This window comes from Procambarus clarkii, chromosome 63, assembly GCF_040958095.1.
Source record: "Procambarus clarkii isolate CNS0578487 chromosome 63, FALCON_Pclarkii_2.0, whole genome shotgun sequence".
Classification (NCBI taxonomy): Eukaryota; Metazoa; Arthropoda; class Malacostraca; order Decapoda; family Cambaridae; genus Procambarus; species Procambarus clarkii.
In genome coordinates, this window is record NC_091212.1 from 25,449,754 (window position 1) to 25,471,993 (window position 22,240).

Here is a 22,240-nt window from a genome sequence, read left to right on the forward strand (position 1 = left end):
ACTCCTGATACCAAATGTTTCTGGTTTGCATTAAAAGCTGTGTGCAAAACATTGAATCAATTACCATACATTAGTATATACATGATGACAAATTATGCCTTTTAGTGCTTTGAAGTAGGGTAATGCCTAAACATATGTGATCTACTTCACTATATCAACACTGTGCCAGTCTACAGCAGTCACAGTCCTTCCACTGGACACATCCACACACGTCAAACACACCCAAACGTAGCTACCATTCACACATCAGAAAAAGGACTAACCAGTATGAATGCACCTTCAGGGCCCTTCATGTAGCAAAATGAAGAGGAATGGTTTGACAATTCAGTAAATATTACATTTTTTTTTTTACTGGATTAGTTTGAGAAAAAACCTTGTGATAAAAAAAAAATTCTGATACAGTTGCAAATTTTCAATGTTTTAAAGAAATTTAATGATATATAATTCATGTTTAGGATTTTGTCTACAAAATTGTTAAAATATTAAATAACTTACTTGCAATACCTTTATTACAAATAAAACTGCTATAAATTCTCCCTTTAGCTTTAAACACACACAAGTAGAAATACAAAACCTAGAAAAAATCTTAATGCTATAATGGACAATTATAAAAGTGATGAGCATTGAAACAAACTGGTACAGTATTAGCTACCATCCTGGTCAAAAGATCCATCATGAAGGTTTTCAAAGCTACATTTACAAATCACGAAGAAAAATATTTTGGCTTCACTTCATGGAACATTAAGCGTAAATGAGAAAAGATTGCCACTGTTTTAGCTCTTAGTCTTAAACTTTAGCTCTTATTAGGTAAGGGGGAACTAATAGATTCATATATTATATATACAAGTACTAAGAGCATGTCATTATATAAACAAAAATACATAAAATTAATGAGGCTGAAATTTGCTCAAGTGAATTATACAGTACTCTATTCAAAAAACGTGTGCTACCCATGGGCTTCACTTTCAGTGTGGGATTTTTGGATTACAGTGCTACACATGTTTCCAAATTGGAATAAAAGTAACTGATTACTGCACAGAACAATTACAAAATTTTGCATTGAAATATGACTCATTGGAATATGTCATGACTACACTTTTGTTCAGTTTCATTTAATTGCTACATGTATAATTAAAACCCCTATTAATCATCAATTAACAATTCCTACAGTTAAATCTCTCAAGTTAAACAAATTACCCCTAGCCTATATTCCCTTCTACAATTCACAAGTCCATTAAGATTTCTGTCCCATCCCATCCCCTCAGTCTTATATTAGCAAATGCTTTCTTTAACAACTCCATAAAATCTCTGGACACTTCTTTAACTCTACCACCTTTGGCCACAGACAACATGAAGTCAGTGGCTTAGCGGCCACCAGACTTGGAGTGAGAAATGAGCCATTGAAGTGTTATGTCAATATTATCCTTCTCCTTGCAGGATATAGAATAGCAGCAAATTTCCCTATCCTGGATGGCTGATAGGTTCCTGAAAAAAAAACAGTTTTTTATAATTTACTAACAGTTCATTTAACAATTAAAACATACAAATAAACATTTGTACAAGACAGTAAGGACAGAAATTGCTGTGCAATTTTTGTCTTTTTGAATTGCACAGCAATTTTTTAATTGTTGTGCACTTCAGTGTAATTGACCATTACACTGAAATAATGATGATTATTAGTTTAATGTTGCAAGAAGCTACAAATTTAATAATCATTACTGGCCAAATTAATTTTTTCCACTAGAAAAAACCTTTTCCACCTTTCAAAAATGAAAGGGAGAGAAAGTATTATACAAGTGAACTAAAGATACAATAACAAGTGTCCGAGATTACTTTAAACTTGAACCACTGAGATGCAGTTGAGCTGGGCAGGAATGCCAACTGCTCACAACAGCTATCAATAAGGTAAAATGCCTAAAGTAACAGGCACAAGATCTTGAGGAGATCTTGCCAGATATAGGTCGTGTCTGATCTCTACCTAGTGGTGCAGTACAGTAATTGGTTTATCAAATTTATTGACGGCTATTTACAAGGCGGAGAATCCATTTGAGGGACTTGCTCACATTGCATACAGCAAAAGTAATACAACACATGATGCACCCCCGGCCTCACCAACCAAGCATCAACAACCCAAGGCCCCCTCCAAAATGCAGCCGTCTCATTCTTCGCCAGAAAAGAAGGAGACAGCTGCAACCGAACAAAACAACCACCAAGACCAAAAGAGCAGAAACCCCTGCGCCTGAGGAGAGCATGAAGCTCCCCTACACGACCCCCAGAGGCTAACAGGAAAAAGAGCTTTAGAAAAGCAATCCCAAACGGAGGGGGCCACAACAAACCGAGAAGGAGGAGGAAACGGGAGCACCCGGTCCAAAGTCCAGGACGGCTCAGGAGGCGCATGAGTAGGCCTGAGGTGAAACAACGCCTGAGAAAGCTTGCGGAATGGGGCAGAAGTAACATCAACACCGAAAGCAAGCTGCAGCGCCGCACGATATGAGGCCACAGTATTGGTCATGAGCCGACGGCCCTGAAACAACCAAGAGAGAAAGGACAGCACAACCCTATCAGAGATTGAAGAATACATACACAGTGAAAGGAAGAACCGGAAGGACCGACAGGAAACTTCAAACCGTCGCCAAGACGAAATACGCAGGTGGGAGACCAACAATGAAGCCACCTGCACCATACAAGTGAGGATAAACTCAAGTTTATCCTCACTTGTATGAGGATAAACTCATGCGCTGGGGCGGCCACCAAGGAGCCAGAAGGACAACTCTTCCCTGGTAAGTCTCCAAGTGAGCCAGGACCTGGAGCAATAGCTGAACCGGGAAAAAGAGGTACATGTAACCCCACCTCGCACAGTCCAGCATAAAGGCATTAACCCCGACAGCCTTGCAGTCGGGGAAGGGCGCCATGTATACTGGGAGAAGCTTCGACCATGCCGACGCTAAGAGATTCACATCTGGAGTCCCGAACGTCTGGCACAGCCAACGAAAGGAGTCGGCGTCGACCGTCCATTCCACGGAAAAGGGAAGGAAACGATACAGGCTGTCCGCCAGGACGTTGGACACCCCCTGGATGTGAACTGCCAGGAGACAAACCCTGAGAACTCAGCAGACGAGTCACCTGAAGCGACCAGCCCCAAAGAGCTAAAGACCGTATTGAACCCCCTCGGTTCAGGCAAGGAACCACCAGGGAGCAGTAATAATGGAGCCGGATTGTCGATCTGCGAGCGACTCGAACCCTCCAGAGTGACATCCATACTTTCGGGAATGGTTCCCGAATGCCCCAGGGAAGATAACCCTGTCATGCAGGGGCAGTACTCACAGGGCGCTTAGGGAAGGAAGCCCCTAAGCGCATGCAGCCCCGGCACTGATGAGGTACTCCTGGCCACCGCACAACACAACACACGGCAGTGAACGCCACACAAGGCAAACACCGCCTTGGAAACTGAAGCCAGAGAAGCGTCTATCCCGGTTGACATTAGCTTACGAACTGATGCTAGGCAGCCGGTGCAATAGGTCCGGGGCTCCCCCCTCCCCCTCTCAGGGCGGGGAGGGCTGCGCAGACGATCGGCATGGCAGTAAATGTGATGTTTGCTTGTTTCCTTGGGATTGTAGGGAGCTTCTACCTCTCTGTTCGTTTTTTTGTTTTAGTTTTTTACCATGTGGGGTTTTTGTTTTGTTATGCCTACCTTTCTGGGTGCCTAATCCCGGTTGATGGCAGATAAAGAAAACCCCAACTACAAGGGGGATTTCCAGGGCCATTGCTCCCTGAAACCTCTCTGAAGGGGCCAGGTTCTGGCACTGGTCCCTGGTAGGTCTGAACTCCTTAGCTAATGTCCCGGTCTAATATAACATACATTAGCCCGATAAGCTCCAGGGAGCCGTAGGGGCTCCCCACAGAAAATGTGTACATACAGTCATGAAATTAGCTTATGATAATGATAGCAGCTCTAAATGATCAAAATTGTAGCCCATGAAATCAGGGGGGGATTAGAAGTTAGCTAATACAGGTATGTAGGAGAAAAAAAAAAACATACAATGATACTAACTTTACAGGAAGGTTTATACTAAGGAATGCATTCCATGATAGAGCCAACTGGCTTATACCCATGCCTCAAATAATGCTAAGCTAAACTGGTACTTTCTGGAAGGTTCCCTCTAAGGGGAGTCTGCAAATGACAACTGTATCTCATCAGATTATATGAAATATGAATTTTATATACCAACTTGAGACTGGAAAAACTTACATTCTCTCAATAAGGCCCTTTTCATCAAGTGCATTTGGTAGATCTCGTTTGTTCCCCAACACCAGGACAGGAATGCCTGCCAACTGGGGCTTGTCTAGTAGATTATGTAGCTCATTCCGTGATGCTTCAATCTTTTCAGGGTCAGCTGCATCCACCATGTACCTGCAAAACAACATTACAACATTTTGGTTATGAACAACTGTAGCTTTTTCTTCAAACCTAAGGTTCAGTAAATCTAGTACATGAGCAAAGATATCCTGTTGGATTTATCTATAAAATGATAATTATATTTGAAGGATTTTTCATTATCCATACATGTAAATGATGAGATACCCATATTTTTGTATTTACAGCCAAACTATAGGGTGATTATGCATTAAATGGCAAGTCATCATAGGGCCAAACGCTCAATAAACAGTCATGTTATATATTATATTATATATATATATATATATATATATATATATATATATATATATATATATATATATATATATTATATATTTATTTGTATGAAAAAAACAAAAACTGGAGGAAAAAAACACCTTCAGTAGTGGTAAACAACCTGCTTTGCCAAATCTAACCTTGTCTAACCTATTGAGTGCATTAGCCCTGAAATATAATGAAAAGAAATTTGTTAAGTCGATCTTAACCACTGCACTGCGCAGAGCGCCTTGAGGTGGTAGATCAGGGCGATCGTAGGTACTGTAGAAGCTCGTTAATCTGGACCATATGGGAAGGACCCCTTGCTGGATTAGCATGTTTTCCGGATTAACGTACTTTTTCACCACGGAGTCCAAAAGTGAACATTTTGAACAATTTTTATACCACAAACATAATTTGAATTGCCACATATAATTATAAAATATTCAACCAGAAACCTCAACTTACCTTGTTGTAGTTAGTCTTCTTGATTGATGCTACACATCTTGAAGTTAAGAATTCTTGACAATTTACGTAACTTATTCTAACACAACACTAAAATTAACACTTATCAACTGCACTGCCCACCTGGTTTTGGCAAAAACTTCATAGTGCAATTGTCAAGGATATATTTTTGTTGTTTTTATAAATGTTCAGGCAAAATTGTCAAAATGTTTCCAACTCAACCATTTTCATTTCAAAACAGTGATGAAAATTTTAAAAAACATTAAAATATAGCCTAATTAAAAAAATAACTCTAGAGTGCCTTAGGGCGCTCTGTGCAGTACAGTGGTTAAAATTACTGTACAGTTCATGAGGCAAGGTCAGTTTTGACTGCCAACTGCTGAAGCCACTTGGCTTGCCTGCGAGGCCTCACTGGTTATCTTGTGATAATGTCGGGGCTTAGCGGCCCCGAGGCCCGATACCCGACCAGGCCTCCTATTTGTAACACCCCCCCAGGAAGCAACCCGTAGCAGCTATCCAACTCCCCGGTACCTATTTACTGCCAGGTAACAGGTGCATCAGGGTGAAAGAAACTCTTCCCATTTGTTTCCGCCTCCACCGAGCATCGAACCTGGAACTTATGGACTATGAATCTGAAGTGCTTTCCACTCAGCTGTCTGGCCCCTAGTTGAAGGCACTTGAATTACCTGTGAGCCCTCACTGGTTGAAGGCACTTGGATTGCCTGTGAGGCCTCACTGGATGAAGGTCCTTGCCTTGCTGTTCTTACAAAACAAGAAGCACGTTTAGCTTGCCTTCTGTGTTAATTGGCCTCTTTTACAGCTCTTTAGTTCACCTTAGGTACCGATACACATTTCCAACTTCTGGATTAGCACAGTTGGATGAAAAATTAATTAATCCATCAACATAGGACATGAGTACACTGTATTTTGTTGTCTGTGGTGTTGGTTCCTCACTGCCTTTTTCCATCCTCCCCTCTTCGTTGACCTCGCCAGTAATAGACTGGAGAATCTCTTCTTCATTCTTCACACCATATCCTGGGTCATTAGCATCTCTTTCAAGCCAATCAACCACATCGTCTTTCTAGATTTTCGCCAGCATTTCAGAACATTCCATGGATTTCATCTGTAAATCCTTCAAAATTCATTTCTTCATCCTCCTCATTGTTGACCGTACATGTGATGAGTTTTTTCCAGGAATTCTTCAGTCAGATCCTTTACTTCACTCCACACCTTAGCCCAGTTATAGATGGCTTCCTTGATGGAATAATTCTTCAAATTCTCAAGGGTTCTTTTAGCCCTGTTATCCACGCCGAGTTCCACATCTTCCTCTAGAGGCAAAATCCACCAAAACTTTGCTGAGCATCCTTTTGGTGTACAACCTCTACATGGCATAGATAACTTCCTGATCCATAGGCTGGATGAGAGGGGCTGTATTAGGAGGAAGTGCCATACACGTTATCTTGCCATCATGTAAGGTTAACGTGTCAATTCTGGGGTGGGCACGAGCATTATCAAGCAACAGCAAAGCCCAAATTTCACTTGGCCTCACTTTGAGTTTCTTCACTTGATGGTCACGAACTTCCTTGCAGAACACATCATGAAACATAGAAAGATCTCCTGTGTAAACCAGGCATTCTTTAAATTATAATATTTCAGAGGCAGTCAGTCCCAGCACTGTTGCAAGGCTCTTGGTTTCTTTGATTTCCCAACAATTGCACACGTGATTCTGTCTATGCCGTCAGCATTGGCACACATCATGGGCCAACAGCCTGTCGTCGTTAACCTTATGGCCTGGCACACAACCCTCACTCCTCATAGCACGAGTTTTTTTAAGGTAAAATCCTCCAATACAGCCAAGTTTCATCAGCATTATAAATTTGATAAGAATATAAATTATTTGACAATATATATGTTCATAATTAATGTTTAAATGATTCTACACTGCTTGTATCTGCACTCAGTTTTTCACCAACAATTTTCCTCTTCATTATATTGTGCCTCGCTATGAACCTTGCAACCCACTTTTCGCTTGGAAATCCTTTATTTCAAGGCTTATGTCAAGGCAAGCAAACCTGCTTGCAGCATTTCTTATTTCTGGACTGCGAATTGTCATGCCAACTGTGCGGTGCTGAGCAAACCACTTGTACACAGCCTCATCCAACTGTACATGCTTTGAAGGCTTCAAAGTTCTTCTACCACACCCTCTGCTACTACTTGCATCTTCACTCTCACTGGTTGAAATGTATTTAAGGTAATGCTCTTTTTGTTTCCTTATATCAAAAACAGTACTAGTGCCTATATTAACCCTTAAACTGCACAAAACGTCATATGATGTGTGACATTGAAGGGTGGGTATAATTTGAAAAATATTTGAATTATGTAAAAATTACTTAAAAATGTTAAACAAATCTCCAACTTATTGGCTTCAGCTTTGTGAACCTTTCATCAAAAATATTTTCAGAAATTGATTTTAGATGAATATTTAACACTTTGATACACCGGGCCTGGGACCTCCCCACTACCTCAGGTGGGCTTGGGCGTTCTGCGGGAGCGCGAGGGAGAGCGCGGTAAATTCTGAAAAGTGTATAATCTTTTCAACTTTGTCAGCTCAATTCTCGTCCTAAGATATTCAATTTGGTATCAATATGTTCGCAATAGAATTCTCTACAGGACTAAATGCATATAAACTCCAAAAGCCCAGCTTACCATCCGCAACTAACAGAGAAAGTGAGAGAAAGTTACCCAGGAGCGCACTAGAGTGATAAAATGTTTACACATCCTTTCAGTTTTGTCAACTCAATTCTCGTCCTAGGTCTTTCATTTTGGTATCAATGTGTTTGCAATTGAATTCCCAACAGGCCTATATGCATATAATATAAAAAACAGCAGCAATCTCCACCCGCTGACATGATAAAAACAGGCCGCGGTTACAAGAAAGAGAGCGCTGCGCCACCCAAAGGCGCTTCTCACCATGAAAAGTCAATATTCTTTTCAATTTTGTCATCTCAATTCTCATCCCAGGTTTTTCAATTTGGTATCAATGTGTTTGCAATAGAATTCTCTACAGGACTAAATGCATATAAAGCCCAAAAGCCTGGCGAGAAAGTGAGAGCGTGTTACCCGGGAGCGAGCCAGAGCAATAAAATGTGTACACTCTCTTCACTTTGGACATCTCAATTGTTGTCTTAACACTTTCGTCTGGGCATGACGCAATGCTGCGTCGTCAGTTTACTGTCGGTAGTCTCGGGGATGACGCAATGCTGCGTCGTCCACTAAAATCAGGTTTTTATCCGATTTTTTGGGGACTGGTTTTAAAATGCGCACCTATGTCTTCCCCACATGCCTATGTCATGTTCAACACACAACACTGAGGTGGTAAGTACAAAAAAATTGTATTATTTTGTATATTTTTTTTTTGTTCATATTTTCGCGTATTGTACTGGCAATATTGTTCTTCAATTGGCCCTTATATGCACATATCCATCTAAAGCATTCTATTAGGAACAATTTCATACCTAAATGAGCGCTGTAACACAAAAATTGAGATTAGCAACAAGTAATAATACTAAACATTTGTGGGCAGGAATTGGGAGTGTAGCTGGAAGGCGTCTGGGCGCTCACTCGCGGCTAACGCGTGGCCTGTCTTCAACTCGTTGGCGGTTGGAGCGTGACCAGGTTTTTTATTATATATGCTAATATTCCTCTAGAGAATTCTATTGCGAACCCATTGATACCAAAATGAAAGACCTAGGACGAAAAGTGAGGTGACCAGAGTGAAAAGAGTGAATACATTTTATCGCTTTTGCGCGCTCCTGGATAACTCGTTCGCACTTTCTGTTTGCTGTGGGTAATTAGCCGGGCTTTTGGAGTTTATATGCATTTAGTGCTGTAGAGAATTCTATTGCGAACACAATGATACCAAATTTAATCTCGTAGGACGAGAATTGAGGTGACAAAGTTGAAGAGAGTATACACTTTTCAGAATTACCGCGCGCTCCCGTGAAACGCTGGGACCCACATCCCATAGTTGAGGGGTGGCACGCTGGGTGAGCAAAAGTGTTAAGTCTTTCATTTTGGTATCATTGTCTTCGCAATAGAATTCCATACAGGAGTATGCAAATATAAAGTCCAAAAGCCCGGCGTACCATCCACAACAAGCAGGGAAAGTGACAGAGCGTTAACCCCGTGAGCGCTAATAAAGAGCAATAAAATGGGTATTCTGTTTTCAACTTTGTTACCGCAATTCTGGTCCTAGGACTTTAATTTTGGTATCAATGTATTCGCAATGAAATTCCCTACAAGAATATATGCATATAATGTCCAAAACCGCAGCAAGACTTTCCCGAAAAAAACGCTACTGTTCCCACACTTAGGACTCAATGCTGAGTCCTCGCCGGACTTGCCCCTATTTTGCGGAGGACTCAATGCTGAGTCGTCGCCGGGCGAAAGTGTTAAAAAAAAAAAAAAAACATTTTGTTGATGAAGAGAACAGCTCCTATTAACTGGAACTGATGGATAATGTAATAATAAAGAGATGCAAGCACCTGTCCGACGCACAAAGAAGAATAGTAGTAAGAAGTGTCCACAAAGTGGTGCCTTTATTAGCATTGATGAGTAATATGTAATAACAAATAATAATGAGTATGTTATTATGCTCTATTTTTTATATATCATATAAATACATCGCGCAATGTTATTATCAGTTACTTTCAACAATGTCCAAAAAATAGTTTTTTAGGGGATTTTTTTTTTTTAGGTTTTTTCCCACCTTTGTTTATTATTTGAATTTGTTTTAACCTTTACATCCTGGAGAATGCATACTCATCCCTAACTATGTGAAGTCAGAATTATATTAGTCAGCAAATAAATCAGTTATAACGCTCAGAACTTGGGACTTTGATTTTTTTTTTTTTGGACGATATGTGAAGTCAGAATTATATTAGTCAACAAATAAATCAGTTACAACTCTCAGAACTTGGGACTTTGATTTTTTTTTTTTTGGACGATTTTTTCACAGATTTCAAACACTATTTTCCTGGTTTCTTTAGATTGTTTTGATGATTATGGACCAGATTAGGGCTTTTTTACTTATAAAAAGTATACCCTAAATATATTCCCTAAATCATTATAATTATTATAATTATCCCTATATATTTTTTTTGGGTGGGGTGGGGGGGTATTTTTTCTTGACTTCATTTCTACACACATTGACCTACAACTTTCACATACTTGAGTATGAATGTCAAACAGAGTTTATTACAACATACAAGTAAATTCACGAATTATAACTGCCTTATTCATTGTCGATAACTACAATTATATCTATAACTAGAATTTCAACTTACTTCAGTATCCAAAAATCTAGTTTCTGACCGATTCTCACCATTTTTACATATACAGTACTGTCTCCACTCGATCATCCGGACTATATGGGAAGGACTCCCAGAATTATCACATTTTTCGGATAATGGTACTTTTTCACCTACGAGTCCAAAAGTGACCATTTCCAACTATTTTTATACTACAAACAACATAATTTGAATTGCCTTGCGACATATAATTATTAAATATTCAACTAGAAACCTCAATTTACCTTGTTGGTGTTCGTCTTCTTGATTGATGCCACACATCTTGAAGTTAAGAATTCTTAACAATTTACGTAACCTATTCTAACACAACACTAAAATTAACACTTAAAATTACTGTACAGTTCATGAACCAGGACGTGCCAATACACGTACGTCCTTGAGGTCTAGGGACACCATCCAAGCGCCCCCCTCCAAAAGAAGACGGACCTGGGACAGCATTGTCATTTGAAAGGAGGGGCACAAAACCCACGGGTTTAGACGGGACAAGTCCAGAATGAACCGGAGGTCCGTGCAGTCCAATTTCGGGAATGGAAACAAGCGGGAAACCCACCTGAGGGACGACGTCGTTTCGGCCACGCCCAAGCGAACCCACAACGCCACCACAGGCCGCACGAAACGACCCGAAAAGCCCACGAATCGTGGGACCAGGTGTGAGCAAACTGGACGAGCCGCCCCCCCCCTTGTCCTGTCAATGGGACGAACCGCGAAAGGGCCGATGCGCCTTGCGAGAACCTAAGTGGCGAACAAGATGGTCCCACACCGACCAGCAACAGCGAATCCGGCGCCAAAGGCCTCCCCCAACGAAAAGACCCCAAGCCCTGTCAAGACTCTTCCGGGAAGGCCCCCCCTGCGAGCCCCCCTGGAGCAAAAACAACTCAGACATAGGCCGACAACTGACCGAGGCTGCCTGCAGATACTGCACCACAGCAGACTCCGCAAACAGCAATAGACAAAATGGCGAAGACAAACGAAAAGCCAGGGTCCAGGCGGACTCCAAGGAAGAAGCCAGCACCGCCTGACGACACGCGAGGCGAGAAGCATAGAACCGCGAAACCGCATCACGCAGGATGGGCGTGAAGAGCTTCAACAAAGCAGACGACGCCCGCACCGCAGAGGGCACTGCAGAGGGCAGCGCACCGGACCCGGCAGTGGCCCCAAGCTCTCCCACATCCAACTTGAGCCAATCTGAGGACAGCTCAAGGAGGGAAAAGAAACGCAGAGCCGAAGCAAGCAGGCCACGAGTCCGCAAATTCTCCGCAACCAAGACAGCTAAGAGGGAAGGAACCTGCACGTGAAGTTACATGACACCAATATCCCACGGAAGGGCAGGGGCAAACAAACAAGCATTAAGATGCTCGAAGTCACCCCCCCCCCCCCAGGAAAACCTGCAATGCCGTAGAAACCTCTCGCCACTCAAGCGCGCGGGACCGACAGAACGTGTCCCAAGCCTCCAACGAAAAGAGAGGACAGTCTACCAATCAGGACGACTCTGGATCTTCATAATGAAACCAGCATGAACCAGGGGATCCGTACACGAAGGAACGCGGATCCATCATGAAGGCATAATCCAGGTCACGCAGGAGGTAAGCCGCCTAGGCCTCCCGCACCTCCAAAGATGAAACACGAGAAGCCGGAAACCTCCGGAAAGACGGAACCGAAGAACCCGCGGGATCACGGAACCGAACCAGTGGAGGGGTAGACACCAAATCCAATTCATACTCTGAGGGAGCGATAGAGAACCACTCTCCTTGTAACACCAAGCCCCGCTCAGAGGGTAGAAAAACCCAGGCGGGGTCCAACGGGGTCCAAGACCCCAAGACAACCCCTCCCCAACCCCAGGAACCTCGCCCAGAGGGCCAGGGGCCGAGCTGTCCTCCTGAGCCCCCCTCCCAAAGAAAAGGTGGGAGCAGCCGAAAAAGCAGGAACAAAGGGGGTCCACTGGCCAGACCCAGAAGCTCCGGCAGAAGGACCAGGCTCGAATGCCTCTGCCACCGCCCCAGAAGGGTACACCCCTGAGACCGCCCGAGTCTCACAACCAACTATACTCAGCCCCGGCTCTGAAACCCTCAGACATTTAGGAGCAGGCAGCAAGGAGGGGGGGTGAATGGGCAACAGAAGGGAAATGACTTGGAGGGATGGACGGAACCAGAGCCAAAACGACTCCCACCCCCAAAGTCCGGGTCCCTATAACTAAATCGAAGCAGTCTTGGGGCATCCGGGGTAGAAACTAACCTAGCGCGTTGCAGCATCCTAAAGCGAGCATGCAACGCCTCAGCTGCCCTCACCTGCATATCAGGCACAGTAGCCTGGGTAAATAGGAGTACATACAGACAACACACGTTGCACGACTACGGGTCAAAACAATCACCGACCCAACAGGCAGCATGGCGGAGGCAAAATCGGTGCGTGCCTCCCTGAGACAAGGGGACAGAGCAACCTTCAAACTCGCAGGAAGCGACAGGGGACTCAGGGGTCACATCCATCGGACCACGTAGCCCCCGTGGGGTTTTCTAGGGCCCTTAGCCTTGGTTACACACTAAGGGAAGCCCAGGCAGGGTACTGCAAATCGGCACCCAAAACTACCAAACAAACTGCTATAGCTGAACCCCCGAGACGTGTACACTCACGGGGGCCAAGCGGGGAGGACCACCAACACAAAATGGAGAAATAAAGATATAGATATACCCCAAGAACAGCGATGGGGGACCAACAGGCAGACCCCCCCCCCCACCAGGCAGAAAACAAAAACAAAAGAAAACCCCCACAAGAGGACAATGTACCCGGGTGGAACAGAGCCGGCCACTGTTAATGGTGAAAACTAGCTGTGCAGTATTGCGCGCCCCTGCCAGTGACGAAAACTACCCCCACCCAGAGACAAACAAGGGAAAGAAAAAAACCCAGCTGACCCCAAGGGAGGGCAAGTACCGAGCAGTAAACGGCACAGCGGAGGTAGACCCCAAGGTGACGCAGGGAAGGTGGCCCTAAGCCCCAAGAGCAGTACTTACAGGGCACCGTGGAATATCACTCCTGGCCCACGCACTACCGGAAGGGACAGCTCACACTACAAGGCACAGAACTACAACAGAAAACTGGAGCCAGAGGCCCGACCACACCAGATCCCATCAGCCTAAGAACTAATGGTTGGGTCGCCGACGGTGGGGTCTGGGGCTCTCCCCTTCCCCCTCCCGGGGAGGGGGGGGGGGTTACGAAGACAGCGACGCGGCGACATGAAGACGTCATGCTTGTTTGCTAATTTTCGTTTGGGGAGTTCTGTCCACCTGTTCGGTCTTCGGTCGCAATAGTTTACCAGAAATGGGGTTTGTTTTGGGGCACCTACCTTTCTGGGTGCCTATCCCGGTCGATGGCAGACATAGAATGCTCCTAATCATAAGGGGGGTCTCTATAGGCCATTGCTCCTCGTGCCTCTCTAGAGGGGGGCCAAGTTCTGGCTCATGGTCACCGGTAGGCAAGAACTCCATGCATTGACTGATGCCAGAAAGATATACATATCCATTCAGCCTGGATAGCTCCGGGGAGCGAACGGGGCTCCCCCCAGAAAAACAAATTGTATGTAATGTACATATGGTCGAACCCATGTTAAAATCTGACCAAAATGTCAACCGGTTCAACCCATGCTCTGCGCCCCCACAATGGTCGCCCATGGCAACATTGGGGAACGCCCCAAGAATATTGCGGAAAACATCTTGATAACCAATTAACCAAAATTCAAAGTAAGTAAATGACAGGTTAGGGTAGGTTAGGCTAGGGCAGTGTTGTCCCACTGCACCATGGGGGGACAATTCTATGGGGAAATGGTGAACGATAAAATCAGCGCTCGCCGATATCAACCCAGGAGACTACCGCAGAAACGCAGCACATGGGCCAACCCAACTACTACGTGGATCAGACATCATTATGGTTCGGAACATATAAGGGTGCAGCCAGGCACAGAACGACGGACAGTGAATAAGTGTCCAGATTCCCGGCTGACAAAGACACCAGACCATATAATCTCACCTGTTGAGCAGAGCCACTATCGGGTCACGACACAGCGTAGCCTCGTAAAAGTCTGGGAGCCTTGCTAACAGAGCATGTCCAGAGATGCTTGTGCAGATCAGGTGCAGTGGAGAGGCAGAGGAGGCACCACTCCTAGCCACCCCACACCCATAAGCAGAGAAATAACTAGATGTGTCCCCACATATAACCCAGAACGACCCTAATAACCAGGGGGCGATGACTGGAGAGATAAGATGAACGAGAGCAGGGTATAACCTGGGAGAAAGTGCGCTGAACATCAACATGTGTACACTGACCAGAACAAAACAATCACCCACGGCGCATGCGCAGGACACATGAGGTCTGGGCTGCACCACACCATCCCTGAGGAGGGTACCAACAAGGAATATGGAACCATTATTAGTAATGTTGAGACAAGGACGGATAGAGTACTAATGAGTCCTAGAAAGGACTGGAGGCAAGCCCCACCGGTAGGCAACAGACATTCCAACAATGCAGAAGCTCAAAATCACAGAGGTACAGATGTACATAATAGCATCCGTGACCAATGATCATGCAGGACCCGATGGAACATGGAACCGAAACCCGGGGAGGGGATGACGCCCAAAAGCAACTCGTACGCAGAGGGGGGGAAGGAAAACCCCACTCTTTGCAACAGAAAGCCCCTCTCGGAAGGTCGGAAAACCCAGGCAGGGTCCAATCGGGCCCAAAGCTCCCAAGTCCACCACAAAGCTCCCCGGGAACCACCACATCAGACCCTGGGGCCAAGTCGTCCTTCAAAGCCCCGGCCTCTTCCTGCTATGTTGGGGCGGCCGACATAGTAGGAAGAGAGCGGGCCCACGGGTCAGACCCCAGAGCTATGGCTGGTGGAAAAGACTCGAACGCCTCCGACGCAACCGTGGAAGGGGCAACCCCTGAAACTGCCCGAGTATCAAACCTCGAAACCCTGCCCCAACTCCGAAGCCCACAGACGCCTAGGAGCCGGAAGCAGTGAAAGGGAACCGAATGAACCACAGCAGGGAAAGAACGAGGGGGCGCGAACTGAACCAAGGCCGACACGACCAATATCCCAATGTCCGCGCCCTGAGAAGCAAAATGGGGCAGCCTCAGGGCATCCAGGGAAGCAACCAAGCTAGCACGTTGCAACAACCTATCCGGCAACGCGCAAGCTGCCTGCACCTGAAGAATGTCATCAACAGAGTGGGTGATTGGAGCAACAAACAAGCAACAAAGCTTGCAGGACTCAGGTTCGAATGTGCCACCGACCCAACAGGCAGCATGACGGAGGCAAAAACAACGAGCGTTGCCCTGAGACAAGGGGACAGAGCAACCCTCAAACTCTCACAACGCAAAAGGGGACACAGGAGTCTCACCCAGTGGACCCGAGTGCCCCCACGGGGTTTCCCCAGGGCCCCTAGACTGGGTCTGCTAAGGGTTATCCCAGGCAGGGTACTGCTAACCAGCGCCTCAAACTACCAAGCAGACTGCTAAAAGCTGAACTCACGGGACGTGTCCACTCACGAGGGCGAAGCAGGGGGTGCCACCACACAAACGATCCTAAGAGAAGGGGGGAGAACACAAGGCAGAACCCCCTACCAGGCAAAAACAAAAAGAAAAGAAAAACCCTCGCAAGAGGACAACGTACCCGAAGAGAACAGAGCCGGCCGCTGTTAAAGGTGAAAACTAGCTACGCAGTACCCCGTGCCCCACCAGTGCAATAACTACCACTTACCCCAAGGCAAACAAGGGCAGAAATCCCCCCTCACACTCGAGGCGGCCAAACGCCAAGCAGCGAAAGGCCAACAGAGGTAGACCCAAGGTGACTTGTGGAAGGGAACCCCCAAGCCTCAAGGGCAGTATTTACAGGGCACGCAGGGAAGGTAACCCTAAGCACATGCAGCCCGAGTACCTGAGAAATTACTCCCAACTCGCACGCCACCATAAGAGCAGTACTGAAACTAATAACAGCACTGAGAGAAGACTGGAGTTGGAGCCACACGACTATGCACAATCCCATCAGCCGAGGAACTTAAAAGTGGATCACCCGCAAGAGGGCCTGGGACTCCCCGTTTCCCCTCCCGTAGTGAGGAGGAGCTGCACAGACATGTGGTGCGGCTCATGTGACATCGTGCATGTTGCTCGTTTTTCTTTTGGGGATTTCTGTCTACTCGTTTGGCGATTTTCGTGGTTTTAACCAGAATAGGGGTTTGTTTTGTGGCGCTTACTTTTCTGGGTGCCTGTCCCGGTCGATGGAAGATATAAAATGCTCCAAATCACATGTGCATTTCTATGGGCCATTGTTCCTCATGCCTCTGTGAGGGGGGGCCAGGTTCTGGCTCGTGGTCCCCAGTAGGCCTAGAACTCCACCCACATCAACTGATGCAAAATAGTTAGGGGTATTCACATCAGCCTGGATAGCTCTGGGGAGCCATAGGGGCTCCCCCCATTAAAGCACAAAAACAATGAAATTCTTCACAAAGAATTCAAGCGTCTCCCCATCACTAGGCTGGAGACACTGGTAAACTGTACACGTATATCTTGAGGTTATCTTGAGATGATTTCGGGGCTTTTTAGTGTCCCCGCGGCCCGGTCCTCGACCAGGCCTCCACCCCCCAGGAAGCAGCCCGTGACAGCTGACTAACTCCCAGGTACCTATTTACTGCTAGGTAACAGGGGCATTCAGGGTGAAAGAAACTTTGCCCATTTGTTTCTGCCTCGTGCGGGAATCGAACCCGCGCCACAGAATTACGAGTCCTGCGCGCTATCCACCAGGCTACGAGGCCCCCTCGTAGGGGCCTCGTAGACGTACAGACAGGTCAGACGTACAGACAGACAGACGTAGGTAGGTCCACGGTCGCGATGGACCCGTACATGTATGAACAAACTCTGAAAACCGAGGCAAACGAGTACCGAATCAAATTTTTCAGAGAAATTGAGTACGAGTACTGAAAAATACGAGAACAGGGGCATACGAGAACCGAGGTTCCACTGTAGTTATTTGTCAACTATTGATTTTATGTACATTCGAAAACCAATGAAAAGAACTTATTAGTAAATATCTAAAGAGCAATTCTGTTGAGTCCTGATGACCTGACTGCATTTAAATATTTAAAGATGCTCCTGCATCCAATGATGTGGACATGAATGTACAATATTACAAGCAAACACACCATCCTAGTAGGAAATTACAATTCCAAGACAAGACAACAATGCATATTGTAACATAGCAGGTCGAAAGAAACTACAAAATAAGAAAAGTAAAGATATTGATAAGTAAAGGTATATATGCCTTTACAAGCAATATGGAAACTTGTGAATGTCTAAAAGAATTCATATACTGTACTATACTTACAGCAATTACAATATTACATATAGTTTATTAAATTTTCAAACGAGCAAGAAATCCAATCAATTTAAACAAAGGATAAAGCAATTTAAATATTAAAAGGCACTTACACTATGGCATTAACACCTCGACAGTAGCGCTCCCACATGGATCTAAACCGTGGTTGTCCTCCAATATCCCAGACTTTAATGGTAACGTTGCCCTTTGTGATCTTTCGCATGTTGAAACCCACTGTTGGTATCATGTCTTCACTAAACTGTCCTGACTGAAAAAGCAAAAGAAATGGATTAAAACTTCATAGACATATGCAACTTTATGCACTGTACCATACTGCATATATTAATGTACACTCTTATATTTTTTATAAATTTGACCCTTAACCCTTTAACTGCGCAACACATCATATGATGTGTTCAGTGACTTGCAGTAATTTACACTCCACATCATATGATGTATTGGAGTACTACACAAGATTTAAATGGCCCACGGATACACGGGGTTCACCACACCTTCATCAGGGCTCTTGTAAACAGATGCCATTTTTTTTTTAAATCGTGGGCCAAATTCCCGGGTGTGAGGGGCCTCAGTATTGAGTGAGCTACCAAGCCTGACACACACAGCATGAGCTCACAGCACTGCTGTTCAGCTTGTGACCACAGCATTGCCTAAAAACGCCATAATATACATGTTCATGCTATTATTTAGCGATGATATTATTACAGAAAACCCCTGACTGTGATAAAAATGACCAGGATTCTGATAATAGCAGGATTGTGGTGATATTTAGCGCTTTGCTCCATGGAGGGAGGAGTAAGGCTGTGGAGGAAGGGTTGTGGCGACGTCTTCTGACTGTGTGTGGCCACCATTTATTGACTGCACTCACCATACCAGCTAATTGGTTCGCTATGGTGAACACAAATGTGGATACTTATGTATAACGTGTGTATAATGTGAGATAACAGCAAGAGGAGTAGGTTGGGAGCCGCCATTTTGGCGAGGGAGGAGCGTCGTCTGCACGACTTGACATGTTGTTTATTGATGGCCACTATGGTCTTTAGGCACCATACCAGCTTATTTGTACTGGTATGGTGAATAAAACAGGTAGATACTTATATATAATGTGTGTATATAGCGTAATAACACCGCAAACATTATTATTGGAGGAGACATATTAGTGGGTCTGGCCTTGAGGGCGGCCGCCGATCAGCTGACTGTGTGAGTAGCTACGTCTTTGTGCCTTTATTCACCATACAAGCTTAGATGTACAGTTATGGTGAACAAAACATGTAAATACGTATATATAACGTCTGTGTATAGTGAATAAATGCAAAAACAGTATTGTGGGAGGAGAATGAGGGTAAGTGAGGTGGTGTTGAGGGAGGGAGTGGCATGCTTGTGTTTAATGAGGGTAAGTGAGGTGGTGTTGAGGGAGGGAGTGGCATGCTTGTGTTTGGCGGTCACTCCTCGGTCTTGAGAGTCAAAAAGCAACAACTTAGTAGTTCGTTATGGTGAACAAAACATGCAGATACTTATACATAACCTGTGTATATAGTGTAACAAGAGCAAAACTATTTGTTTATTGTTTTATGAACATAATAATTGAATCACTAATATGCACACCATAATTTTGAGTACAGCGATGGTTCACACATTTTATTATATAAATATACCACAATTCACTGTATTGAATAATATTACTGCAAAAAAACTAAGAAAAAATCAGAGACATTGAAATAATTAGGTAATAATATATTTGTGGCAACTGCCATCTGACAGCTTGGGCGGAGTAGATCTCGTCTGGCGAAGGCTCTGCCAACGCCCCTTTTTTGCCACACTTCCCTACCCTATTGCGGCTAAAATATGCCACCAACAATTTTTTTTTTTTCCGTGATCAGGGAACAAAAATGAACACTTCTATAAGACGAAAGAATTTTTTGGATTTTTTTTTTGTTGCGCCTGTGGGTGTGAATTCCATTTGGGCCCCTAGCGGTTTGAGGGTTAGGCATTGTATGTACTAGCTCTATCTATAAATCCATCAATATTTGTATCACCCCTTGTATGTATGTACTTTACCTGAATAAACATTTGAATTTTTTTTAATTTAAATTTTGTCTCTACCTCCTCCCAAAAATCCATAAACCAATCCTAACAGAAACGGGAACATGGCAGGGAAGACTAGTACACTACTCAGCAGATGCAGAGTCCCCACAAGACCTGTGGACTGGATCTGCACAGCGCTCCTGAGCCCCCTCCTCAAACTCCTGAATGATAGGAGACACTACGGTTTTCCTGAACAAGGTAAACCAGGTGAACGAAGAACGAGGCCTTGTATCAGAAGTGACCACTGCATTACGCAGGAAAGCGGAGGATATTCAGGTGGGGGAAGAAAAGACATTTGCAGAGCGCGATCCGCACAGCGCTGGGCGAGCAGCGCAAGGGGGGGGCTTATATAAAGGGGGAGGAGAGGTCATGCGCTCTCTCCTGCTCCCGCCACGCACCGCTTCGCAAGTCAAAACCCACCCTCCTCCCCTTCCTGGGTGCAGTCAGCTAAACTAAGCAACAGTCTTATGTCTATTGAGGGGGGTGCAGTGCCGGCCCCTAAGTGTTCCGCTGTCCGCAGCTACCTACTCTGACTTGTAGGAGTAATGTTAATTTTGCCCTTTATGTGTATTCTGCATGTACTGGTTAATTTATGTACTAATTCATCAGGAATTTACATTATATTTTTTCGGGGCGCTTGGACAGGGGCATTATTAAATGTTACGTGTTTAGGCATTATATATGCTACTCTAAATGCCCCGATTCTCCATGACAAATATGTTATGCATTTGCCTTACTTTTACTCATAGATAATAAGTATTCGGTGTTCTGCAGATCTTGATTTATTTAGTTCCCGGCTATAAGCATGATAAGTTCTGTTACGATATATCGTATCGTGTTATTCCATCGCATAAAGGCACGATTATTTAAATCATACGTTCATTATTACAGGAAGAACGAGGTTAACAACCATGGAGGTAACGGTCAGCACGGTATGGCTCGTCCGGTGGCGGGAATTTCTGATAGCCAATCAGAACCACCGGGCGAGGTAACGTGTGCTGGCCGGAGCATGTGGAGAGACAGACATCTACTCCCCTCCATTGAGTCAACAGGCTGTCGTCGCGTTTGGATGTGTGACCAACGGACCCAACTGTTAGTGTGCTCCACCCTCATGAAGGAAGAGGACCTCGAGGCATGGTCGACGTTCTTGAAAGTTATGGAAGATAACAGCTTTGAGATTTAGAGGTCGGCATGGAGGTAACGCGCTGATTTTCCTGATAGCAGTACAAATTGCAGGAAAGTAGATGATTTATAAGTGGGAAGATCAATCGGACAAGAGACGACCGTAGCATGGTCGCAGTATCTCTCTCTCTATATATATATATATATATATTTAACTGTACTTGTGTACAATGCACACATATATATATACGTGTAAAATATTGTATATAAGGTGATTAGAGCTATATCACAATACAGTATATCCATGATGTTTTATACCATCTTATTTTCTTGTCCTTTGTCAGACCTCAGCACAAAGTGTGTCACACCTGACAACAGGTCCGGCTGAGGCTGACACCTGTTCAGATTCATGTACCCCGTTGAAGTACAACGAAGCATTAGGATAAACATTCAGAATAAACTAAATTAAATGTGTTGGGTTGTCAACAGTTCGATCCCAACAGTTCCCGGCTAGTGCGTCTGACCTTGAATGTGTGAGGGAAGCAGCCGCCACCTAACTGTGTAGCGATGTCTCTTAGTGCCTGAACTAACTATATCAACTTAGTTGTACAGTTGTGGTGAACAAAACATGCAGATACTTATATATAACATCTGTATATAGTGAATAAAAGCAAAAACAGTATTGTGGGAGGAGAACATGGGTGAGCCAGGTGAGTTGAGGGAGGGAGGAAGTAGCAGCCAGAGTCGGGCTGCCACTGGCTGTCACTGCCACTGAGCATGCCAACTTAGTGGTTCGTTATGGTGAACACGAATGTAGATACTTATATATAACGTCTGTATATAGTGAATAAAAGCAAAAACAGTATGGTGGGAGGAGAATGTGGGTGAGTGAGGTGTTGAGGGAGTGAGTTGACAGCGAGTGGCTGGCTGGTGTGTGGCAGTCACTCCTCGTTGCTTTTTGACTCATAATAGTAATTTAGTGGTTCGTTATGGTGAACAAAACATGCAGATGCTTATATATAACCTGTGTATATAGTGTAATAACCGACAAAGTATTTGTTCACTGCTTGATGAACATAATAATTGAATCAACAATATGCACACCATATTTTTTATTACAGCGATGATTCACTCATTTTATTATATAAA

At 44.6% G+C, this 22,240-nt stretch overlaps 1 protein-coding gene across 1 annotated transcript in view; it reads right to left on the bottom strand.

Moving 5' to 3' along the window:
- The window catches only part of Arl8 (ADP-ribosylation factor-like protein 8), a 33,607-nt gene that overhangs the window by 715 nt on the left and 10,652 nt on the right, over positions 1 to 22,240 (bottom strand). Inside the window, exons 2-4 of the mRNA XM_045760561.2 lie at positions 17,980 to 18,134; positions 4,250 to 4,411; positions 1 to 1,485 (exon numbers count right to left, since the gene is read on the bottom strand). The exon at positions 1 to 1,485 is cut by the window's left edge and continues 715 nt beyond it. Of these exons, the coding sequence (XP_045616517.1) occupies positions 1,365 to 1,485; positions 4,250 to 4,411; positions 17,980 to 18,134 (438 nt within the window). The 3' untranslated portion in view covers positions 1 to 1,364. The remainder of the gene's footprint in view (positions 1,486 to 4,249; positions 4,412 to 17,979; positions 18,135 to 22,240) is intronic.